We start from the raw sequence: 21204 nt of genomic DNA on the forward strand, positions 1-21204 counted from the left end.
CTTTAATTTACATGGTGTACAATAATCCCAGCCCAAATCTTTGAGATGTTTTTGTAGTTCAACCATCTGCTTGACTAAAACACAGGATTATTCTTCTAGTCCAACCCAGGTTCTCAACTCTGGACTGTTTTGCCCTCCAGGGAACATTTGGCAGCGACTCGTGGTATTTTTGGTTGTTATAACTATGAGGGGTGCTGTTGCCATTTAGTGGGTCTCAGAAGCAAGGGATGCTGCTGACCAGCTATAATGCAGAAGACAACTTCCCACAACAGAGAATTCTCTGATTTCAAATGTTAGTAGTGTAGAAGTTAAGAAACCCTTTTCTTGTCCCAAGTTAGATTCCTTCTTCCTTTTTTCCCTGCCCTAAAAAAAAAAAAATAAGCAGTTTAAAAGTTCCTTGTTCTTGTCCCCAAGAACAGTTGCATTTAGTTGTTTGTTTTTTCATTCTTCTGGTTGTTGTCATTATGCTTTAATTAAAGTGGTTGTCAGTCTTGGCTGAACATTAGTCACCTAGGGAACTTCTAAAATATGCAGCTGTCCAGGTCACAGCCTATGATTCTGGTTGAATTCATCTGGGGTGGGACCCAAGCATTAGTATATTTTTTTAAGCACTGAGGTCATTCTAATGTGCAGCCAGGGTCAAAAAACACTCATGTACATGCATTTTTATTTTTGATTCATCTTCTTAGATATTTTTAATTCTCTGTTAGAAAAGATGAGGGCAGTGTTCCCCGCTTTGTCTCTGGTGAATCCTCTCACCCTCCCACAGATCTGGCCTGTACCCTGGTTCTTGTATAAATAAATAAATCTTTTAAAAAAAAAAAAAAGGTGAGGGCAGTTCTATACTCACTCTGCCTATCAGCCCTCCTTCCTCTTCTGTCTCCAATATAGTTTATTCCATTATTTTTACAGGCTTGAGCTTTGTAAATTTTATGTCATTATATTTTGTTTTGTATATAGAATGATTAGGAAAAGTTAAAGCTTATCACCCAGCATTTACAATTATTTGACCATATACACATACACATGTTCTGATTATAATCTAGTGACTGATGCTGGCTGATTTGATTTTTGTTCCTTTATAAATAACTTTTTTTTTCTTCCTAGAGACTCTTAGGATTCTCGTTTCCCCTGGAGTTCTGAAATTTCACTTGTATGTGCCTACTTTTAAGTCTTTTTTATTCATTCTGCTTAACATCCACTGGGTTCTTTCAGAAGCAATTCATCACTTTCTTCAACTTTAGGAGAACTTTCCTTATGATTTTACAATTCCTTCCCTTCTTTTGTCTTTTTTTTCCTAGTTCTTCTGAAACTCCCACCAGATGACTGTTGAACTTTTGTATCATTGTTCCTCCATATCTCTAACATTTCTTTCCTATTTTCTCTTTGCTTTTTTTTTCTACTTTCTTGGTAATATCCTCAGCTTTATCATCTAGCTTACCAACTTGGTCTTCAGCCATGCCTTTTCTAATTCTGGATATCTTATTTTCAGCCTTAATGTAGTATTTAAAATTGGCAAAACATTTTCTTGCTATTTTTCTTTCTTTTTCGTAATAGCCAGAGTTTATTTTATACATATAATCCCTTTTCTTTTTCTTTTTCCTCTGAGGAGCAGGGGAAGGGAGAATAGCAATTAGAATTTTGATGTTCTGTTCCTTGAATAGTCTGTCACCTCCACGCCATGTTGTTCTGTTTAGTCAACTTGGCTTTTTCATTTCATGATGTTGGATTTCCTGGCAATCACTGACTACCCCTTCCTATTTCTGCACCTTCATATTTCATAGAGAATGTAACTGGTTTGTGTAAACCAAGATCATTTCCTCTGCAGTTGTGTAGATCTGTTTACCAACCTCCCTTGAAAGGGAGTTCTTTGTGTTTCTCCATTTGTCATCATCTGACAGGCTATATATTTTATTACTGATTCTGCCCTATGCTCAAATATAACCTCCCTAGGTCAAGGATTTTTGTTTTGAGGATTGCTGGCATGCAATAAGAGCCTGATAGTCTTTTCTTAATGAACAAATGAAGTCATGAATGGGTACTTGTAGGCAGACAGGTGAATTGACCAGCATCCTTCCCTGTAGTGTATATTTGAGGAGCTGGCAGATATCCTGGGAATCCCCCACAACTGCTACAGTTCAAAGGGTTTCACTCTCTGAGGGATCCATGTCAGTGTAGAGTTGACCCTTGAACAACATGGGTTTCAACTACCTGAATCCATGGGTCCCCTTATATGTGGATTTTTTTTTTCCTACCTGCAGTTTCCACAGTCACAGATTCAACCAATTGTTGATGTCAGTTGTTGAATCCATGAATGCAGAACCCACCAATTGAAAGGGACTTGAGCATCTGGATTTTGGTATGGGGGTTCTGAAACCAATCTCCTGGAGATACCAAAGGACTACTGTTAAGTTTTGGGTTTTTTTTTTAAAGATTTATATTTATTTATTTATGCATACAAGAACTGGGGTGTAGGCCAGAGGTGTGGGGGCATGAGGGGATTCACCAGAGACAGAGTGGGGAGCAAAACAGGCAGATCCACTGAAATACACTGTTGAGGGGAGCAGCAGGTGAGACAAGAGAGGTCTGCTGTGCCATGTGGGTTAGCTCCCAGGCCGGGGATCAAACTCATGCTACAGTGACTGGTGACAGCTTCATAGTGCTGAGATGTAACCTTGCACCATCAGGGAGGCCCCACTGTTAAGTTTTGAGGCGAGTCAAAAATTATCTCAGATTTTTGACAGAGAAGACTACTAGGGGGAACTTGATTCCCTTAACTCCCTCATTATTTAAGCATCAGCTATTATTTCTTTCCTGGACATAGCTGCCTTGCTCCTCATTCTCCTGCATTTTGTTTGTGGAAGGCCTGGAGGTGCTTCTCTCTGGAGTCCTGCACTCTCACCAGTGGCTTTCCTGGGAGATTTCTCACTGATAGGTTCCCTGAAGTTTTTCTTTTTCTGGGAACTCCCCAGAGGGCTGGTGTGTTCTGCATCTGCTCCATTTGTCCCAGCTGGGACTTACCTGTGGCATCTCAGGTATCAGCTTCCTTTGAGCTAAGTTCTCCACCAATCTATTTGCTGTGTTTTCGCAGTTCTTCAAGATAATGGCCCTCTTTTTTGGTTGTTGTTGTTTGTTTTCTTGTACTGTCAGTGCTCTAGTGATTTAATAATTATTTCTGAGGGCCTCTTTGGTGGCCTTGTGGTTAAGTCTCAGCACTACCACCATATGAGTTCGATCCATGGCCATGGAGTTGACCCACATGGCGCAGGTGACCTCTCCTGTTTCACCCACTGCTCCCCTTAGCAGTCTATTTCAATGGATCTGCCTGTTCTGCTCCCTACTCTGGTGAATTCTCTCACTCCCTGTACCTCTGGCCTATACCCCAGTTCTTCTATGTAAAAAAAATAAAATCTTTAAAAAAAAATAAAAATTATTTCTTCATGACAGAAACTTTGGGAGTACAGTGGGCAGGCAAAGAGAGACTTGTGTGCAGTCTGCTGTTAACTGGGAGCTCTCCTTTGGATTTGCCACTCTGAGTGAAAATTTTGCTCCAAAAGTTATCTTTGTGGAATTCTGATTTACAGATGGCCTGAAATAAGATGATCAAATCAACAGTGCTTTAATGCTAGCAACAGTGAAGTGTTTTGTAATTCATTCATTGTAACAGGGACAAAATAATTCTGAAATTGTCCTTCATTTTCTCTAATGTTAAAAATGCCTTTTCAAAAAAACCAAAAACCTAGCAATGATAACAGATGGTAGTGATTTTGTAAAAATGTCCTTACAGTAAGGCCTCCCCTGGTGGCGCAGGTGGTTGAGCGCAGTGCTGTGAAGCTGTCCACAGCCTCTGCAAGCGCGGGTTCGATCCCAGCTGGTTGCGAGAATCCCACATGGCGCAGCAGACCTCTCCTGCCTCGCCCGCTGCTCCCCTCAGCAGTGTATTTCAGTCTGTCTGCCTGTTTTGTTCCCTGCTCTGTCTGGTGAATCCTCCCACCCTCCAAGTATCTGACCTGTATCCCGGTTCCTATATGTATGAATAAATAAATCTTAAAAAAAAAATGTCCTGGGCCTCCCCGGTGGCGCAGCGGTTGAGCTCTGGGTTGTGAAGCTGCCGGCAGCCACTGCAGCACCGGTTCGATCCCCAGCTGCTCCCGGCCACCGAAGGAGGGTCCCACATGGCGTGCAGACCTCTCCTGCCGCCTGCTGCTCCCCTCAGCAGTGTACTTCGGGCCTTCTGCCTGCTCTGCTCCCCACTCTGGTTCTGGTGAATTCTCTCACCCTCCCGCGCTTCTGACTGTACCCAGTGCTTGTATAAATAAATAAATCTTTAAAAAAAAATGTCCTTACAATAATCTTATGCCAGTATCTTATTTGTTTTAGTCTTATAGGTATTGAAAGTCATGTCTGGGCTGCTGAACTAAACTTTTTTATTGCAATTTTAAATTACTTTTTGTTACTTGGAGGTGAAAGTATGATTTAACTGGTTTTAAGTTATGCAAAAAATACTTAATTGGGATTTAAGTGTAATGCCAGTGTTTAATTATTTTTGCATAATAAGGCTTTTGCAGATATGCTGAAAATAAACAAGACCTTGAAAAGCCTAAACGTAGAATCCAATTTCATCACTGGAACTGGGATCCTCGCCCTGGTAGAGGCACTGAGAGAAAATGACACCTTGACAGAGATCAAGATTGACAACCAGGTGAGCTTATTCACAGGACCCGATGAAAGGGATGTCGCTGTGCAGAGAGTGAAAAGACAAAGTTCTGTGACTTGACTTGATATTTTCTGTAAATTCTAATAGCTTCTGTGGCAGGTGTATGGAAGAGCATGTTAATAATTAAACAGTGCACAGTGTAGTAACCTTAGATATTAAGAAGCAGCTATCCCCAACACCGGGCTCGACACCAGAGGAGAAAGCGAGGAGGTGGGGCCAGAAGTGTCCACAGCTGCTTTAATCCACCATCATCATCTGTTGCCTCTTAACAGGAATCTTTACCAAATCCTGTCTCAGCCTTTTCCTTGCTTCTCGAAAGAGTACACCAGGGCTCTTGCAGTCTGGTGCTGGCCATGGAGCCCATTCAAAAAAGGCTCAGGATTCTAAAAGGTGGTGTGACTTAGAGCACGCAGTGTGATCACAACCCCAGCTCTGTCACAGCATTTCTCTGGTTCCCATCAATAATCAAAGCAAGCTGCTTTTCTCTGGAACTGCCACTTCCTGTGCCCTTTAGACCTCTTTTCCCAGAATCAGCCTCTAGTGCCTTCAGAGTCGCTTTGCTGGCTTTACTGGCTCCTGCCAACAAAAATTCTCAGCATGATGCTGTGCTCTGCCCCTTTGGCTACAGGGGAGTGTCTGCCTGGAATTCAGTGACTCTAAAGGGTCTAGACACCATATAGAAGAAAGAAAGAAAGAAAGGGCCCTGAAATGGACTAGAAAGAAGGAAGAACAGGGAGACTTGTTCTATGAGCACTCCCCTTTAGGGTGGTGGGAGGCCCTGTTAAGAAAACCTCTTGGGGGCCTCCAAGTCTCACTATTACCACAAAGGCATGCCACGGCCTGAATTCAATTCCCAGGCATGGAGCAAACCCACTAATGGCACAGTAGTCCTTTCCTGTCTCTCCCACTGCTCCCCTCAGCAGTGTATTTCAGTAGATCCACCCATTCTGCTTCCTACTGTGGTCTCTGTGAACCCTCTCTCACACACACATCCCTGTACCTCTGGCCTAAACCCCAGTTCTATGCATAAATAAATAAATTTTTTTAAAATGAAGACTGCCTCTTATATGAAGGAAATTCCCCTTTTTAGGGCCTCCAGAATCTGATAAAGCCTCAGGGTCTCACCTAGGAATTTTGTCTTAAGGTTGGAGACCCCCAACAAGTTCCATAAAACTCTGCTTCTATTCTCCTGTTTTTCCTAACCAGGACTAAGGAGTTCGTTCTTTTTTTTTTGTTGTTTTTTTTAATATTTATTTATTTTATAGAAGGACTGGCATGTAGACCAGAGGTGCGGGGCGTGGGAGGATTCACCAGAGACAGAGTGGGAAGCAGAACAGGCAGATTGACTGAAATACACTGCTGAGGGGAGCAGCAGGCGAGACAGGAGAGGTCTGCTGTGGGTTAGCTTTCTGCTGGGCCTTAGCGGTGATAGCATGATAATGCTGGGACTTAATGCCTAGGACATGGGGAGGTGAGGGGAGGGGGAAGGTATTTTAGTGCAAGTCCTCTGTTCATTGCCAGAGAGAACAGGGGAACTATTGGCTTTTTTTTAATTTAATGATTTAGCATAAAAAATAGAAACATATCTAAATTATAAGACATTCTGGTATTCATTTGTTACTCTGGGTTAAACAGAAAACGCCTCAAAAAAATAAAAAACCAAAAAACAACTCAGGCTAAAAAGATGCCCTGTGTTATATTACTTACTCCACCTTTTTTTTCTGTACCCCTCCTTCCCAAAATAATTTTCCTTAGATCCTATGTTCTTTAGAGTGAATAGCATGCCCATCCTAGAAGTTACCCATGTACAGAACTCCAGATGCTTGAGATTTGTGAGAAGAAATAAAGGAGCTTTCATGTCATCCCTTCAGTAAGCCACATTCACCATCATCTCTGTCTGCCCTTGGATAGCACCTTGGCTTTCCAGGAGCTTAAGCTGAAACTGTGTCAGCCCCAAACTTGGGCCTCAGTCCTGAATATAGGTCTTTCATCTAAAGTGTACCATGACTTAAAATTGCTCATAAACCTTTGAAATCAGCATCTCACATTTTTGCTGCATCTTCCTGCCATTGATCCACATTGCTTAGAACACTAGTCTCTACATCATGGACAAGCAGAATTGTTAGGTTGCTGGATGAAAACAAAGAAGTGCAAAGAGTTAAACCTTGGATCTTACCTTGGACACAAAAGTTTCTTCCTGAACTTTTTTCCTTTGTCTACTCAGCACTTAAAATGCCCAGTTTAAAAGGTATATTAAAATATGTAGGGCCTCCCTGGTGGCGCAGCGGTTGAGCGCTGGGTTGCGAAGCTGCCCGCGGCCTCTGTGGCGCGGGTTCAATCCCCGGCTGCTCCCCGGCCACCAGAGGAAGGTCCCACGTGGTGCACAGACCTCTCCTGCCGCCCGCTGCTCCCCTCAGCAGTGTACTTCGGTCCTTCTGCCTGCTCTGCTCCCTGCTCTGGCTCTGGTGAATTCTCTCACCCTCCCGTGCTTCTAACTGTACCCAGTGCATGTATAAACAAACAAACAAACAAACAAATAAATAAATAACATGCCTCTATAAAATATGTATATGAGGGGCCTCCCTGGTGGTGCAGGGGTTGGAGTCTCAGTGCTATCAAGCTATCGCCAGGCACTGAAGCATAAGTTCATTCCCAGGCCAGGCCAGGGAGGTGACCCACATGGCTGGCATAGCAGACCTCTCACACATCCCGCCCCCACACCTCTGGCCTACACCCCAATGCTTGTATACATAAATAAATGAAAATTTTTATAAGTTGTATATGATAAAGCCATCAAAATTGCACCATAATGGTGCAGAAATAGCCTTGGTTAGCAATAAAGTCCATAAATACCCAAGTATACTTGAGAATTTTGTGCAAAGTGGTATTTCAAATCAGTGAGAGAAGAATGTAGTAAAAAATGATGTTTTAATATATTAGCATATTGGAACAAAATTAAGTCAGGTGTCTATCTTAACATACTAAAACTCATTCCACATGAAATGAAGATTTGAATATTAAAATAATAAATAATAAAAATATTTATGAAATCATAAAGCAAATGAATGAAATCAGACTTCCTAAACATGATACAAAATCTAAGAGTTTGATAAATTTGACCATCCCATAATGAAAAAGACCTTTAGAGTAATCAAGAAGAAAATAAAAAGACACACTGATTTAAGTATTTTCAGCACATTTGACAACTGGCTGATTTCCTAATATTTAGGAAACTTACAAATCAAGAAAAAAACTAGGCACCAAAGCTGGTAGAAAAATGGGCTATTGACAGAGCTTGGTAGTTTCAAAAAAGAAATACAAATGCATAATAAAATTTATTTACAATTTGAGAAAGGCAAATTAAAGCCATTAAATCACTCCAAGTGAATAGAAAGTTGACCTGTTGGATTGACAAAAATGAAATAGATTGATAATATGCCCTGATGGTTGGGTAGAGAAAACTGTAATTCTGGAACAGTTGGTAGGAGTACAAATTGTCCTAACTTTTGAAGTCAGTAATATATAAAAATTTGAGACATGTTTACTCTGATGCAGCTATAATTCGGCCTATAGGCATACTTACAGAAATGCCAACGCATGTACTGTGGGCAAGGGAAATTCACTGAAGTGTTTGTTTGACATAGTAGAAACTGGTAGCAGTCAGTGATGAGGGCTTAGCTAAATTGACTCATCACTTCAATGGAATGCTACACAGCCATTTATAAGGTGGAGGTAAACATGTTCTTACTGTTAAATAAAAAACAAAAACATGTCTTAGAAAAATACACTAGCTGTGTGAGAAAAGGATATATGTAATGTGTATGCAATTACATAGATAAATGAACACATAGAAAATACAAATAATTTAAAAGACAACATACTGCATGCCATACTTTCTCTTGGGGAATGAAAATACTGGGGGAAGGGAACTTTATACTTTTTTTTTTTAGTTTTTTTCTAAACTAGCCTGTACTTTTTTTCATGGATCTGCTTTGAAAAATATACTATTCCTTAAATTTGAGCCTCCCTGGTGGTGCAAGGGGTTAAGACGCAACCTATGAAGCTAACTGCAGCCACTGAAGCATGAGTTCGATCCCTGGCCAGGGAGCAACCCACATGGAGCAGCAGACCTCTCCTGACTCACCCGTTGCTCCCCTCAGCAGTGTATTTCAGTAGATCTGCCTGTTCTGTTCCCCACTCTGTCTCTGGTGGATCCTCTTACGGCCCACTCCTCTGGCCTGTACCCCTGTTCTCATATGCATAAATAAGTAAATCTTTAAAAAAAAAGAAAAATATACTATTCCTTAAATTTAATTTTTTAAAGATTTATTTTTATTTATATGTCCATTCAAGAACTGGGGTATAGACCAGAGGTGCAGGGGTTGAGAGGATTCACCAGAGACAGAGTGGGGAGCAGAACAGGCGGATCTACTTGAGAAGAGCCATGGGTGAGACAGGAGAAGTCTGCTGTGCCATGTGAGTAGCTCCCTGGCCAGGGATCCAACTCATGCTGTAGTGGCTACCCATAGCTTCATAACACTGAAACTTTAACCCCTGTGCCACCAGGGAGGCCCCTCCTTTAACTTAATTTTAAATTCCTATACTTGGCATGCCCCCATTTTAGGTCTACTTTTTTTTTTAATATCTCAATTTAAAAAAAAAACCTCCACCAATTTAAAACCTTGGTGATTTTTCTGTAGCTCACCAATCCCTTCACTTTCTTATAGTTCTCCTGGTCATGGTTCAAACCACAAATGAGCCTCTTGGGGATCTCCTAGAGAGACTGCTAAGAGAAAAAGACCCATTCAATGGATCATCTTTAATTATTTTTGGATATGAACCCCAGAATAAAAAAGTCAGTAATTGGATTGATTGCTATAAGATAGTCACTATTAAAAAGCACCTTTTGTTTAAACCAGAAATATTGGAGTAAGTTAGAACAGCAAATAAGTTTTGCTTTTATGTAACATATAGAATCATCCTTGTCATCATAAATGATTTGTCTAATCTTTTCAGTGCAGCATGCTAGCAGATTTGACCATTTGTCTATTGGGTTTTACTTTAGATAAAGGGAGCTGATCTGAAAATGACTATAAGGGAGAAAATATCCCAAGTGATTTTATCCCTGTCAGTTGCCTCCATCTTTTGCCCAAGTCGCCATGCATCTTAGTCACACAAGTAACTGTTTCCTCCACCTTTCTTGTCTCCTTGTGTATATGTTCATGTTCACAACCAGAGACAGCAGTTGGGAACCGCTGTAGAGATGGAAATTGCTCAGATGCTTGAGGAGAATTCAAGGATCCTTAAATTTGGATATCAGTTTACCAAGCAAGGACCACGAACAAGGGTGGCAGCTGCCATCACAAAGAATAACGACCTGGGTAATGCAGCTGCAATATGTGCTGTTAGAGGAGTGTGATGACCTTTCGTTTCTCTACTTCACATAGAACATCTCACAGATACCGTACCGCTGCCTGTGGTGTCCATCCTTCGTCAAAGGCACATTATTACGTGGTCATAGGAATCGTCATGGTTTTTAACTTCCCTTGTAGCATTTTCTCAAGAACTGTTTGTTCTTTTTTCAAGACAGCCTTTGATTTTTTGCTTGATGTCCTTTGCTTATTTGTGTCTCCTTTACATACTTCTTACGGAAAATCATCATCCTGTGTTGTTATCTGCACCAGAAGTTGGATACAATGACATGGAAATTCCCAGTTCACTTATGATTGACTCCTGATTGTGCTTTTGGACTTAGGTTTTGCATATGGTTATGTCAGATACTTTGGTGATTCACATGTGAAATAAACTAGCACAGCTCTTAGGAAGGTTAAACTCAGAGGTAGTTATTTTTGGATATGGACCCCAGATATTTTTTGATTTTCAGTTATTTTTGGATATGGACCCCAGAGTAGAAAATTCAGTAGTTGAATTGATTGTTATTTAATTTTGTATTAACCCTCTTTGATTTTCCTGCTACTCATGATTGAAGATCTGTGGCATTTTTTCTGTTAGGATGAGGTGGGACATGTGCTAGCCAAATACAGCATGGAAGAATGAGACAGATTGGGGCCTCCCTGGTGGCACAGGGGTTAAAGACACAGTGCTTTCAAGCGATTGCCAACCACTGCAGCACAATTTCAATCCCCAGCCAGGGAGTTAACCCACATGGTGCAGGAGACCTCTCCTGTCTTGCCAACTGCTCCCCTCAGCTGTGTATTTCATCAGTCTGCCTGTTCTGCTCCCCCATTCTGTCTCTGGTGAATCCTCTCACTCCCTGTACCTCTGGTTTACACCCCAGTTCTTGTATGCATAAGTAAATAAATCTTTAAAAAAAAATGGGACAGATTAGGAAGGCTTGGTCTAGTGACATCCCAGTCACCTGAAGCAGCTTGATGAAAGGACTTCCAGCAGATAGAACACTGGCAAGCAGTGAACCTATACCAGGCCCCAGGCCCCAGTTTGAAGTCAAGGAAAGAATGCCAGACCTTGGCATGCAAACTAGGCAAGCTTTTTCACCATGTGTATTGTTGACCATGGGAGAAAGAGGGTGGATTCAGATAGTGGGCAAGTTGAAAAATAAGGCCTAGAGCTGAAAGGGGCAGGTAAAGGTTAATGTCCAGTTGCCTGCCCAGAATTAGTTAACTAAGTCTCTGAAGCCCAGCTAGGGTACAGTGTGTGTCATCCAGAGTCCTGCTGGGCATAGTGCATTGTTTGCCTTTGGGGTGCAAAAGGTGAGGGGAAAGGGGCGTGCCAATACATATAGGACTTTGAGAAAGGGTGGAGGCAGCAGTCAGAAAGTACCCAGGAAAAGCACATGGGGTTCACAGCTGAACAAGATGGAGACCAAGAAAAACAGACTAAGTGAGGATTAAAGTAAATGGAGAGGTGTCAGTGCGCCCAAGAACAACAACTGTGGACAACAGCTTTTGTTTACTTTTCTTTAGCCTAGAAAGGAGTGGGCTGAATAAGACCAATGGGGCATTTCCCTAATCAAGGAAGCTTAGACCAGCCCCTTTCTATGGGCCAGACGAGCCTGCAGGTGGAGAGTTGGAAAAGGGGAAAGACAGGTACAGAAACTGGGAACAGGAAACCTGACTACTCCTTTGATATTCATTGCCAGTTTAAGGTAACTTTAATCGCTAAGTTTGCTCCTCCATCCGAATCATGCTTTCCTTGGAGGTTGATACATGGGAGTTCTTATTTTAAATGAGTTTAGAAACTTTGGAACTTCTGTTTGCAGCTCCTTCTCCTCTTCAAGCCATTATCAGAGTTAGTAGATTGTGAATATTTCTTCCTGGGGAGTGAAAGCCTATTTGTGGTTGAGTTGCGCAGAAACTGAGAAGATATGCTGTGAATAAGTGACCATGAAAATATTTAGATGTTCACTGTTGTGTGGGTCTATTCTAGCCCTACTCTTTAGAAACGGGAAGATTATAACATTCCAGTTCGCAGCTAGCTTTATTTCTATGTAAATTCCACAAGCCGTTGGATTTTTATATCATTTCCATTGATTGCCATGGATCATTTGTAACCTCAAATGTGTAGAGTTGCTGTTCTGTGTGATTAATGTTGTTTGTGTGGAGTTTAAGGAACAGTCCTTTAGTTTGTCTCTTTAAACCTTTCCTTTTTTTCTTTTTCTCTTACCTAGTTCGTAAAAAGCGAGTTGAAGGAGACCGAAGGTAAAAATCTACATGAAGAGGCAAAATTTCATCATGGCAGCCATTTAGAAACAAATAAAAACTCTCCTCCTCCATCAGGACCATTTTATAAAAGGTTGTTGATTTCCGTTAACCACACAACTAATATTAACTATGTTCTTTTTTTAGCATTACTTATTTATCTTGGATTTTTTAATATATATGATTATTTTATTTGTCCATGGGAACCCATGGCAACTAACCAGTAGACTTATGCTGATCTCAGTGGGCGACAGCAATCAAAAATGATTTAACCACTTTCTTGTTGGGTTGTCTTACTTTCTTAGATGAACTTTTAACCACTGAAAGGAATCTTTTACTTAGATGTGTTTGTAAGTGTGATTGTGATAGAGGCCTATCTCTGTTTACATGCCCAGCTTTGAGTTAGGCTCAGTATATCAGAAGTGTTCTGCTGACTGCAAAAGAAGTTAGCATGCCAATATTTTAGTGGGTGAAAAAATGTGACCAACTTATCACAAATTCTCCCTTAGTTTCAAAAGTATCACTAAGTGTGCTAGTCCCACTGATTGAAGATCAATGGTGTCATCTTCAAAAAAGCAAGGCAGCATTATACTTCAACCGAGCATTAGCAAATAAGTCTAAAATGTTTATTAACCCATGAATATAGTTTCATGCTGGACTCACAGCTAGCAAGATGAATCAGCATACCTACCTTTACTAATTATTCAACCTATTCAATCTTTAACATCACTCTGTGGATAATTTTTAAAAAACCTGTCTTTAAGTTTTCCAGATATGGTGGAAAATTTTTAAATTTTGGTACAAGGAGGAAGACTTTTACGACAGTCATTCCTAAATAAAACATCAAAGAATTGTACCTTCATCAACATTGTCTAATATACATGATTGCATTTTCTGGGAAATTTTGAGCAGCATTTATTGCTCTATGCTTAGTGTAACAAGAGCATAGTCTGAAACATGAATACTGACATTAATTATACAAATTTTTTGTCCACATGGTATGATCCATCCAGACATTTGCAAACATCAGGAAAAAATGTGAATTATCACTTATTCAGAGATCTGTCATCTCAAGGTTAAAGCCTGTGAAAGTATGCTGAGATGGTTGCATGGAGATATGCAGTAATCTTTTCATCTTGCTGTGTAACAGTGCAATGCTGAACTAGGGAAACATGGAGCTGTAGCCTTTGGCTCAAGCTCTAAGTCTTTGATAACTGTCAGTGCCCCAGGTTGTAACTGGGGTTCTCTTACACCCCCTTCGGCATCTCTTCTTCCCACCCCCTTCATTGTTCTCTTCTCTGTCATTTTGAGTCTTGGTAATGGTGGCATCATGTTCTAGTGACACTTGGAGCTAAAGAGTTTCCTGACTCAGGCAGAAGGTGGACCCAGTCCAGAATTTGTTTAGTAATGGAGTCATTCGTTGTAGTAAAACAAGGTAATGGAAACGTAATTTGTACATTTGTCCAGTTAGCTTGTAAAGCACATGGAAACTGTTCAGGATATATAGCTTTTTTAAAATTGGACATTTACCTGTATAGTTAAAAGTACCCACATCTGTATGCCTAATATCCTTCAAAACTGCTTATTTTCTTGAGGATATTTTACATCTTGAGGAGACTAATAAACTGAACATATTAACATTTTTGAACCCTAAAAATCCTTTAATATGTTTTCAACTACACATACTAAATTTCCTTCCCTCTTACTCATTTAGCTGTGTGGTATGTTGGAGCCAATTTATAAAGGCTCACTGATTATCAAATTTTCTAGAATTTAATAATGGCTATTATTAAACTGGCTATGAAATACAGCCATTATTAAAAGTGAAGTGACAGTACTTAAATAAATTATATTAAAAACAAAAGTAAGTCCCCAAAATACATTTTACTATATTCTTTGTTGAGATTATTTACATCTGTTGTGTCTAAGTAGCAGAAATACTTTGTAATGGTGTGCTATTATACAACTCTTCCCATATCAGAAATTCCATACTTCTAGTTGTGGTTTGAAATTGGCAATGGTGGAAGTATTTATATATACCATGAAAACTAACAAATGTTATAAAGCAGGGCTCTCCCCTTTACCTCAAGTTGGTAGTTGAAGAAATTTCATCAGCACACCACTGGATGAAATGTATACAATTTTTTTGGTTTGTTTAGATATGTTTTGGTTACCATGTTGCCAAAGAGAAGAACATTTCTCTTAGTTGCCTTTATCCTATCCCTAGATTTATTGCAGATAAATTTAAGTACTGAGGCTCTGCCTCCAAGTAATTATTTTTTCCTTTCTTTGCATTCACTCTCTTACCTTTACCCCTAAGAAATCCAGAATCCCACTGAGTGTCCCCTGCAGCCCCAAGGTGCTGTGGACTGGGGCCTAAGCAATTCCTGAGAAGCCTAGCAGAAAGCAAGAAAAAAATCAGAATTTGTAGTGACTATGCTATAGTTGTTGATAGTATTAAAGCAAGATAATGGAATATTATAAAACATATCATTGTTTTTAGCTTGTAAAATATTTGGGTCATGAAATCAGATATTTATTACAATTAGTTTATCTTATCGTTACCAATGTTTTTAAAGTAGCTTGAAAGGAGACTTTTCCATGAGTATTCATGTATTTAAAAAATAGCCATCAGGTGATAAGCTTACATTTTTGAGAACCTATTGATCATTTCATTAACTTAAGACTACATTTTACCATCTGCCCAAAGTCTGTAAGTGGAAGCACTTTCATAATCATGAGCATTTTTAATCCCTTACCATCCATCATGGTGGGGCTTCATGTATATAAAATATTTTTATATGTATACATTTTGTCAAATAGTATGTTGAGATGTTTGGCACCATCTAGATATCTAGAGGGAGGTAATCTCCCCCAAAACCCCCTCCTTTCCCCTTTTAGACTTGTACAGGCCCGTGTTAAGTATAAAGTCATTCACCTGGACTTGCAGGCTCCTGTGAACAACACCTACCACAGCATATGTGGAAGATGATACATTTTGGAAGTTTAGGAATCATGTAATTAGTCCAGCATAACATCGCTCTGTCTGCTTAAAGTATGTAATGGAAACTATTTTATCCATATCAGCATAATTAAATCCCTTCCTTTTCTCTTGTAGAACATAATGTTAATAAATGGTGTGTGTGTGTTGTGTGTGTTGTGTGTGTGTGTGTCTGTCTGTCTATATTTCTGTGTTGCCAAATATCTAAGTAGGTATTTGGCTACATCTGGACAACTGATTGAAGGGAGATGCTCTCTCCCCAGTTCCATTTCCCTTGTCCTATTTAGAGTTGCTGTAGGCCCAGGTTAAAGTGAATCACTCCCTGGAGTTTGCAGCTTAGGTCACCAACCACCAAATTTCACAGCATGTAGAAAAGAGAGCTCTTAAGGAGTATACATTAGAAGCCTGGAACTCATTTCATTATTCTAGCATCCAAGCTCTCCATATGCCTAAAGTGTGTAAGTGGATGCTCTTTCATTTTCATGGATATGATTACGCCCCTCCCATCTATGTAGGGCATATTGTATATAAATATTGTATATAAAAAAATCACCAAATACTGTAAGGAAGTATTTGGCTACATCTGGACAACTGATTGAAGGGAGATGCTGTCTCCCAGTCCCTCTTCCCTTCCCCTTCTCAAAGTTGCTGGGGGCCTGGGTTAGACAGGGCATCGCTAACCCTCAAGGACACCTGCAACTCACCCATCTTCGACCATGCAATTCATCTTACAATAAAAGCCCATCAGCATTGAAAACTCAGAAATCATCCCAATGCCTATATTCCTCGAACAATTTCCCTAAGGGAAGCCTGGCTCATGAGACCAAAAAATAAAAATAACAACAGCTGCTTCTCTTTCAGATAGAAATGTGGCCCCTGGCAGGGTGCCCCATCAGGGAAACCAGTGTGCTCAGAATAACTGCCATGAGAACATGTCAGATCCTCACAGTTGCGACCAAGGTTCAACATCAGCGTGCTTTTTTAAATGTAAGATAGCTCTTTAAAATGTCCGAAAGAGTTTGCAGATATTTCCTTTTTTTATGGCTCATGTACTTAAGTGTCTTTAGGTACTCTAAAAGAGATGAGGAGGTATAAGATCTCTGGATTATTATAATGTGATGTGTGCTGCTGGATTTGGAGGTAGAGTGCCTTTTTTGCAAGTAGATACCGTCTTTAGTTCAAGTACTGATAGCATCAGCAAAAATGGGCAGGGAGGTGGTGAGTTGTGAATAGCAAGTTCTGTGGTGTATTTCTGGAGCTGAGTTTTAAGTCCTGATCCTGAAACTGCCTTCTTCCATGAATGATACAATAATAGCTAGCTTCACTTTAATGAGCAAAGAACTAAGAGGAAATGTTACAGTGCTGTCTTCCAGGAGCAGTTTTCCCTAATGGCTTCTCATTTCAAATACCCTTGCCACTCACCCCCTCCTCAAGGCTCAGTGATGGAGACACATGTAAAGGAAAGGTGTGGGAACGCTTGGGAACATCAAGCTGAGCCATCTGGATAAAAATCACATGATCAGGCTCCTAATATTACAAACTGGAGAGAAAGAAGCACCCAGAACTTCAAATGTATTCATTGTTTTCTTGCTCCCAACTCCAAATCAGATAAGATTTGTTCTGTGGTTTAGGAGTTTAATAAAGTGGAGGGGCAGAGTGAAATGGGGAAGGAAATTGGAAATTAAAGGTTTGATTTGCATAAGGGCAGACGTAAGCTCGACTGAGTTTACCTCTTCCTTTTCATCCTCTAACAGCAGTGATTGAACATTTAGGAGACAGATGGAGGAGTTCCAAGATTTACATTTATAACATGACTTGAGTACTGTTCCAGGAAGACCAGCAGTTATCCTGCTTTTGTGATGCATTGCTGACTTGGGGAAGGTTAAAGGAGACTAGACATTTCTCTGACACCTTCTGTGGTAGTTATTCTGAGCACATTGGCTCTGCTAGTTGGTATGGTGGAAGAGCACCATACTACAAATTTGGAGACTGACTCCTAATCCCATCACCAACACTTAGCAGGTATATGATCATGGGCAATTCATTCAATTGCCTGACAATTATAGAAAATATAGGGGGAAGAGCACTGGATTTGGAGTCAAGAAACCTGGACACTTGGCTCCACACTTTCTTAGCTGGGTGACTTTGGGGTCAAGCCTCTTAGTCTCTCAAGCCTAAGGTTCTTCAGCTATAGAATGGGAGTAATATCTTCACTAACTACCTCACAGAGTTGTGGTGAGAATATAATCAGATGGTTGTCTAAAAACACTACTAGAAAGGGCTATACAATAGTTGGAGATCATTTTTACTATCTAGTCATTAATGTTTTTCACTGCCTCTTGAATTGATTTTGCTTCTGACCAACAGTTAAATTACATCTTCCACATCTCTTCATGTATGGGGAATTGAAGCATAGGTATGGTATAGAGAACTGGAATTACTTTATTTTCAACACAGAGGTGGGGGAGGTTGGTGGGATGGTGGGTGTTATACACCAGTCATGTGTGTGCTACGCACATACATTTTCCTGGGTCACTTTGACAAGTACCTTGGGACATGGTCAGGACTCTTGCAGAGAGACTAAGACTGGACACAAGGGGCACTTCTACCCCCCTCCTTCGCAGCTGTCACCACTGGGAGGGGGAGGAGGTCAGGCTATGAGGTGAGGTGTGATTAGAGGCCCAGGAAAGAAGTTTGTCCTTCAGGCTCCAGCAGCTGTGTAACAGGCCTCAGCTTTGTAGTGATGGGGAGAAAGTATCACTTACAAGATCAGTTCTCCTGATAGCAGCTGCCTCGTAATCACCAGCAACCTTAGCCTTGGTCAGTATTATTTTCTGCTAAGAAAGATATTGAAGCTTGAACTTTCACAGTACTTTCATAAGCACTTGGAGGGAGGGACTGTCACATCATTATTTGTATCTTCAATAGCATCTCGTAAGGTGCCTTGTACATAGTAGGTGCTCACTAAATGTTGTCATCCACCCCCACAAGAATTATGCTCCATTTGCCACCATGTGATATTTTTGGAAAACAGTCCTGATCTGGATGTCAGCTGTGTGAGACCTTGGGCACAGGTCCCTTCTCATTCTGAGACTTTACAGTCCTGTGATTCATGTGTTTCCATCATCTCTGATTTGGTATGTTTCTGTTCAACTCCATTTCTCTTCAGGAGACTTTGTTCAGGAAAAAAAAAAAAAAAGGTCTGAACATTCCACATTCCACAGAGAGACTTATCTATTCCTTTTCAGTGGTTTTTACTGTCTTCAGAATAGGTCTGGATGAGCCATTTAAAAATATATATTTTCTCCTCAAATATGGTGGAGGAGAGGAGGAAATGCAAAAAAAAAAAGAAAAAAGAAACTGAGCACAGTACACACAGCGTGTTTTCATAGGCTTTTATTTAAACTTTGTTTGTGTATGTGTGTGTGTGCACATGCGTATTTCTGAGCACATATTGACTGGATGATAAAGAGCAGCCAATCAGAAGTGCACTTTGCAATTTGAGAGAAACTGACCCAGGATTAAAACTTTCCCATGGATTATCTTAAATGTGGGCAGAAAGGAATTGGCCAGGTGGTGACATGATATGGATAGAAAATGTGCTGTTTTAGAAAATTTTATTTTAGTACCAAATGTTGCCAGAGACAATCTTTAGTTAAGGAAGAAATTACTCTGAACTGAAATTATTATCTCTGACACTTTGGTTTAAAAAAAAAAAACCCACTATATTCATGGAATAATATTTATATTTTAATTAAAACTTCATCTTAAAAGTTTGTTTCATCTATTCAAGGAAAAGAAACATTTTACATTGTATTAAAAATGTTAAAATATTTGCATGCCACCAATCTGTAATATCTTACAAGTTTGGATGCCTGTAATGTGACCTTATGTGTACCTGTATTGTTTTGAAGAGAACAATGGAAATAGTACTTTGTAAACTATTTAAACTTAAGTTGGCAACATTTATTTGGCTAAGCCTATTGAAAAAAATCCAGTTTCATTTTTCATTTTGCAACTTTTCATCAAAGGTAGATATTTATTATATTCACTTAGGAATTAAAGGCAAATTTGTCTCTTAAATGTGAACTTGAACATTGTGTGAGAAATAAATGTGTGATAAAGTGAAATGTATGAAGAGTGAAATACTTTTACCCTTAGTAGTTAATATGGGTTCCATTTGGCACAAATAGTAGCATTGTTCGACCCTTTGGGATTAGCCAGACCTAATGCTAAGGTAAATGTAAACTGTTTTAATTAACCAAGTCATTCTGCTTTCAAAGATATATTCACTGTGTCTGTAATGAAATTTTAAGTAAATATGTAGAAAGCATTAGAAATAATAAACTTTTAAAATGAAAGTAAAGACTGATTTAATCTGGTAAGGTTTAGACACACTGTCTCTTTAAAATAAATGGTTGGAAAAAATTAAAATTAAGTAAAATAAATGGTTGGTACCACATTTTTATCTTAGATGATTACATTTGCAGAAAGGACTATAAAGGGGCTCATTATAAAGATGTGAAGTCATTAGACAAGCAGGAGCAGCCAAAGGGAGAAAGGAGAACTTGTTAAAACAAAAGTGCACATATTCAGCTAACTCTTGTTAGAATAAATGGGAGCTAGAATACAAATAATTGAAATGGGTTAATTGTTGTACTATGAATTTTTATATTAATTTTGGTTTTACTTTTTTTTAAGCTATGCTGAGATTCACAGAACACTAAAAAATAAGAAAGTGACATTGTAAAGGTTTGCCCTGGAAAAACAAGAAGGGGCGCTTCCTGCCTTCCTCCTGAACTCTGCTCTAACTCTGTCACTTAGGCTGATAAGGAGGTACAGCTAAGACACAAAGAAGCCTATATCTGATTTCGGTATTTGCTACTTCACACCCTCTCCTGGACAAGGAAGTACAATAATTACTGTGTTTAAAGGCTTTTCTTTTCCAGTCTATGGGACTGTAATGAATAGGAGTTATGAGTGTGCATTTTGGCATCAGACTTGGCTAATTTACACCTCACTTCTGTTACTTGTATGACTTTATATGGATCACTAGCCTCAGTTTATTCATCTGTAGAATAGGACTTAAAGTCATATTTCACAGTACTACTCTCATAAGGAGTAATGTATAAGACACTTAGAACATGACCTTGTATGTAGAAGACACTTAGGTATTACTATCCTAAATTCTAACCTAAATAAATATCTGTAGATATTAATGCCAACAAAGTTCTCCATTTTGTGCTGACAATGTCAGAAATTTGAGTAGGACTGAATCTAACTCATTTTTGTGTTTCCATTCTGGCAGGTGGGCCCTCCCCCCTCACTCCAAGAATTGAATAAATACGATAGAGCTGACTCAGGAGTTACTCCTGACCCACCCTCTCCCTTCAGCACCTCCTGACTTCCCTGGTGTTTCAACTTGTTTGCACTTGCTCTGCTTACTGGGTTTCCTCCTTTGGATTGAGCAAGCTGGCTTCAAGAGTGACTCCTTGACTACTGAGTCTATTGTGTGTCAGACTTATCTCTGTTAGGACCCACCCTCTGTTTGATCATTTAACCTTTCCTTGTTAGCTATAAGAAGTGGCGCCCTATACAACCTCTCTGCGCAGCTAACAACCCATTTCCCAGTGCCAACAGTCAGGAAATAGTTCAGGTAGTCAGATGCCCACACCATCCAGCTATGCCCCTAATGTCACAGGACCTCCGTAGGAACTAGACAGACATATGTGTGCTTGAATGAAACTATGCTGTGCTTTGGATTCTGATGCCAATGTAAGAGAGATGACGTAGGAAAAGTAGGGCAG

The 21204-nt window shown here is 39.9% G+C and overlaps 1 protein-coding gene across 5 annotated transcripts in view; it reads left to right on the forward strand.

The window, feature by feature from the left end:
- The window catches only part of TMOD2 (tropomodulin 2), a 53148-nt gene extending 32397 nt beyond the window's left edge, over window positions 1-20751 (forward strand). For 2 of the 5 annotated variants that reach the window (XM_037502487.2, XM_037502486.2), the window contains exons 8-9: window positions 4559-4702; window positions 12366-19737. In XM_037502487.2, the coding sequence (XP_037358384.1) occupies window positions 4559-4702; window positions 12366-12623 (402 nt within the window). In that variant the 3' untranslated portion in view covers window positions 12624-19737. Of the gene's footprint in view, window positions 1-4558; window positions 4703-9953; window positions 10099-12365; window positions 19738-20705 lie in introns of those variants that run through there. The other 3 variants (XM_037502489.2, XM_037502490.2, XM_037502488.2) reach the window with 3 other exon arrangements.
- Window positions 20752-21204: the final 453 nt, after the last annotated feature.

The sequence above is a fragment of the Talpa occidentalis genome, unplaced genomic scaffold (genome assembly GCF_014898055.3).
Source record: "Talpa occidentalis isolate TD23 unplaced genomic scaffold, MPIMG_talOcc4v2.1 talOcc4.11, whole genome shotgun sequence".
In the NCBI taxonomy this organism is placed as follows: Eukaryota; Metazoa; Chordata; class Mammalia; order Eulipotyphla; family Talpidae; genus Talpa; species Talpa occidentalis.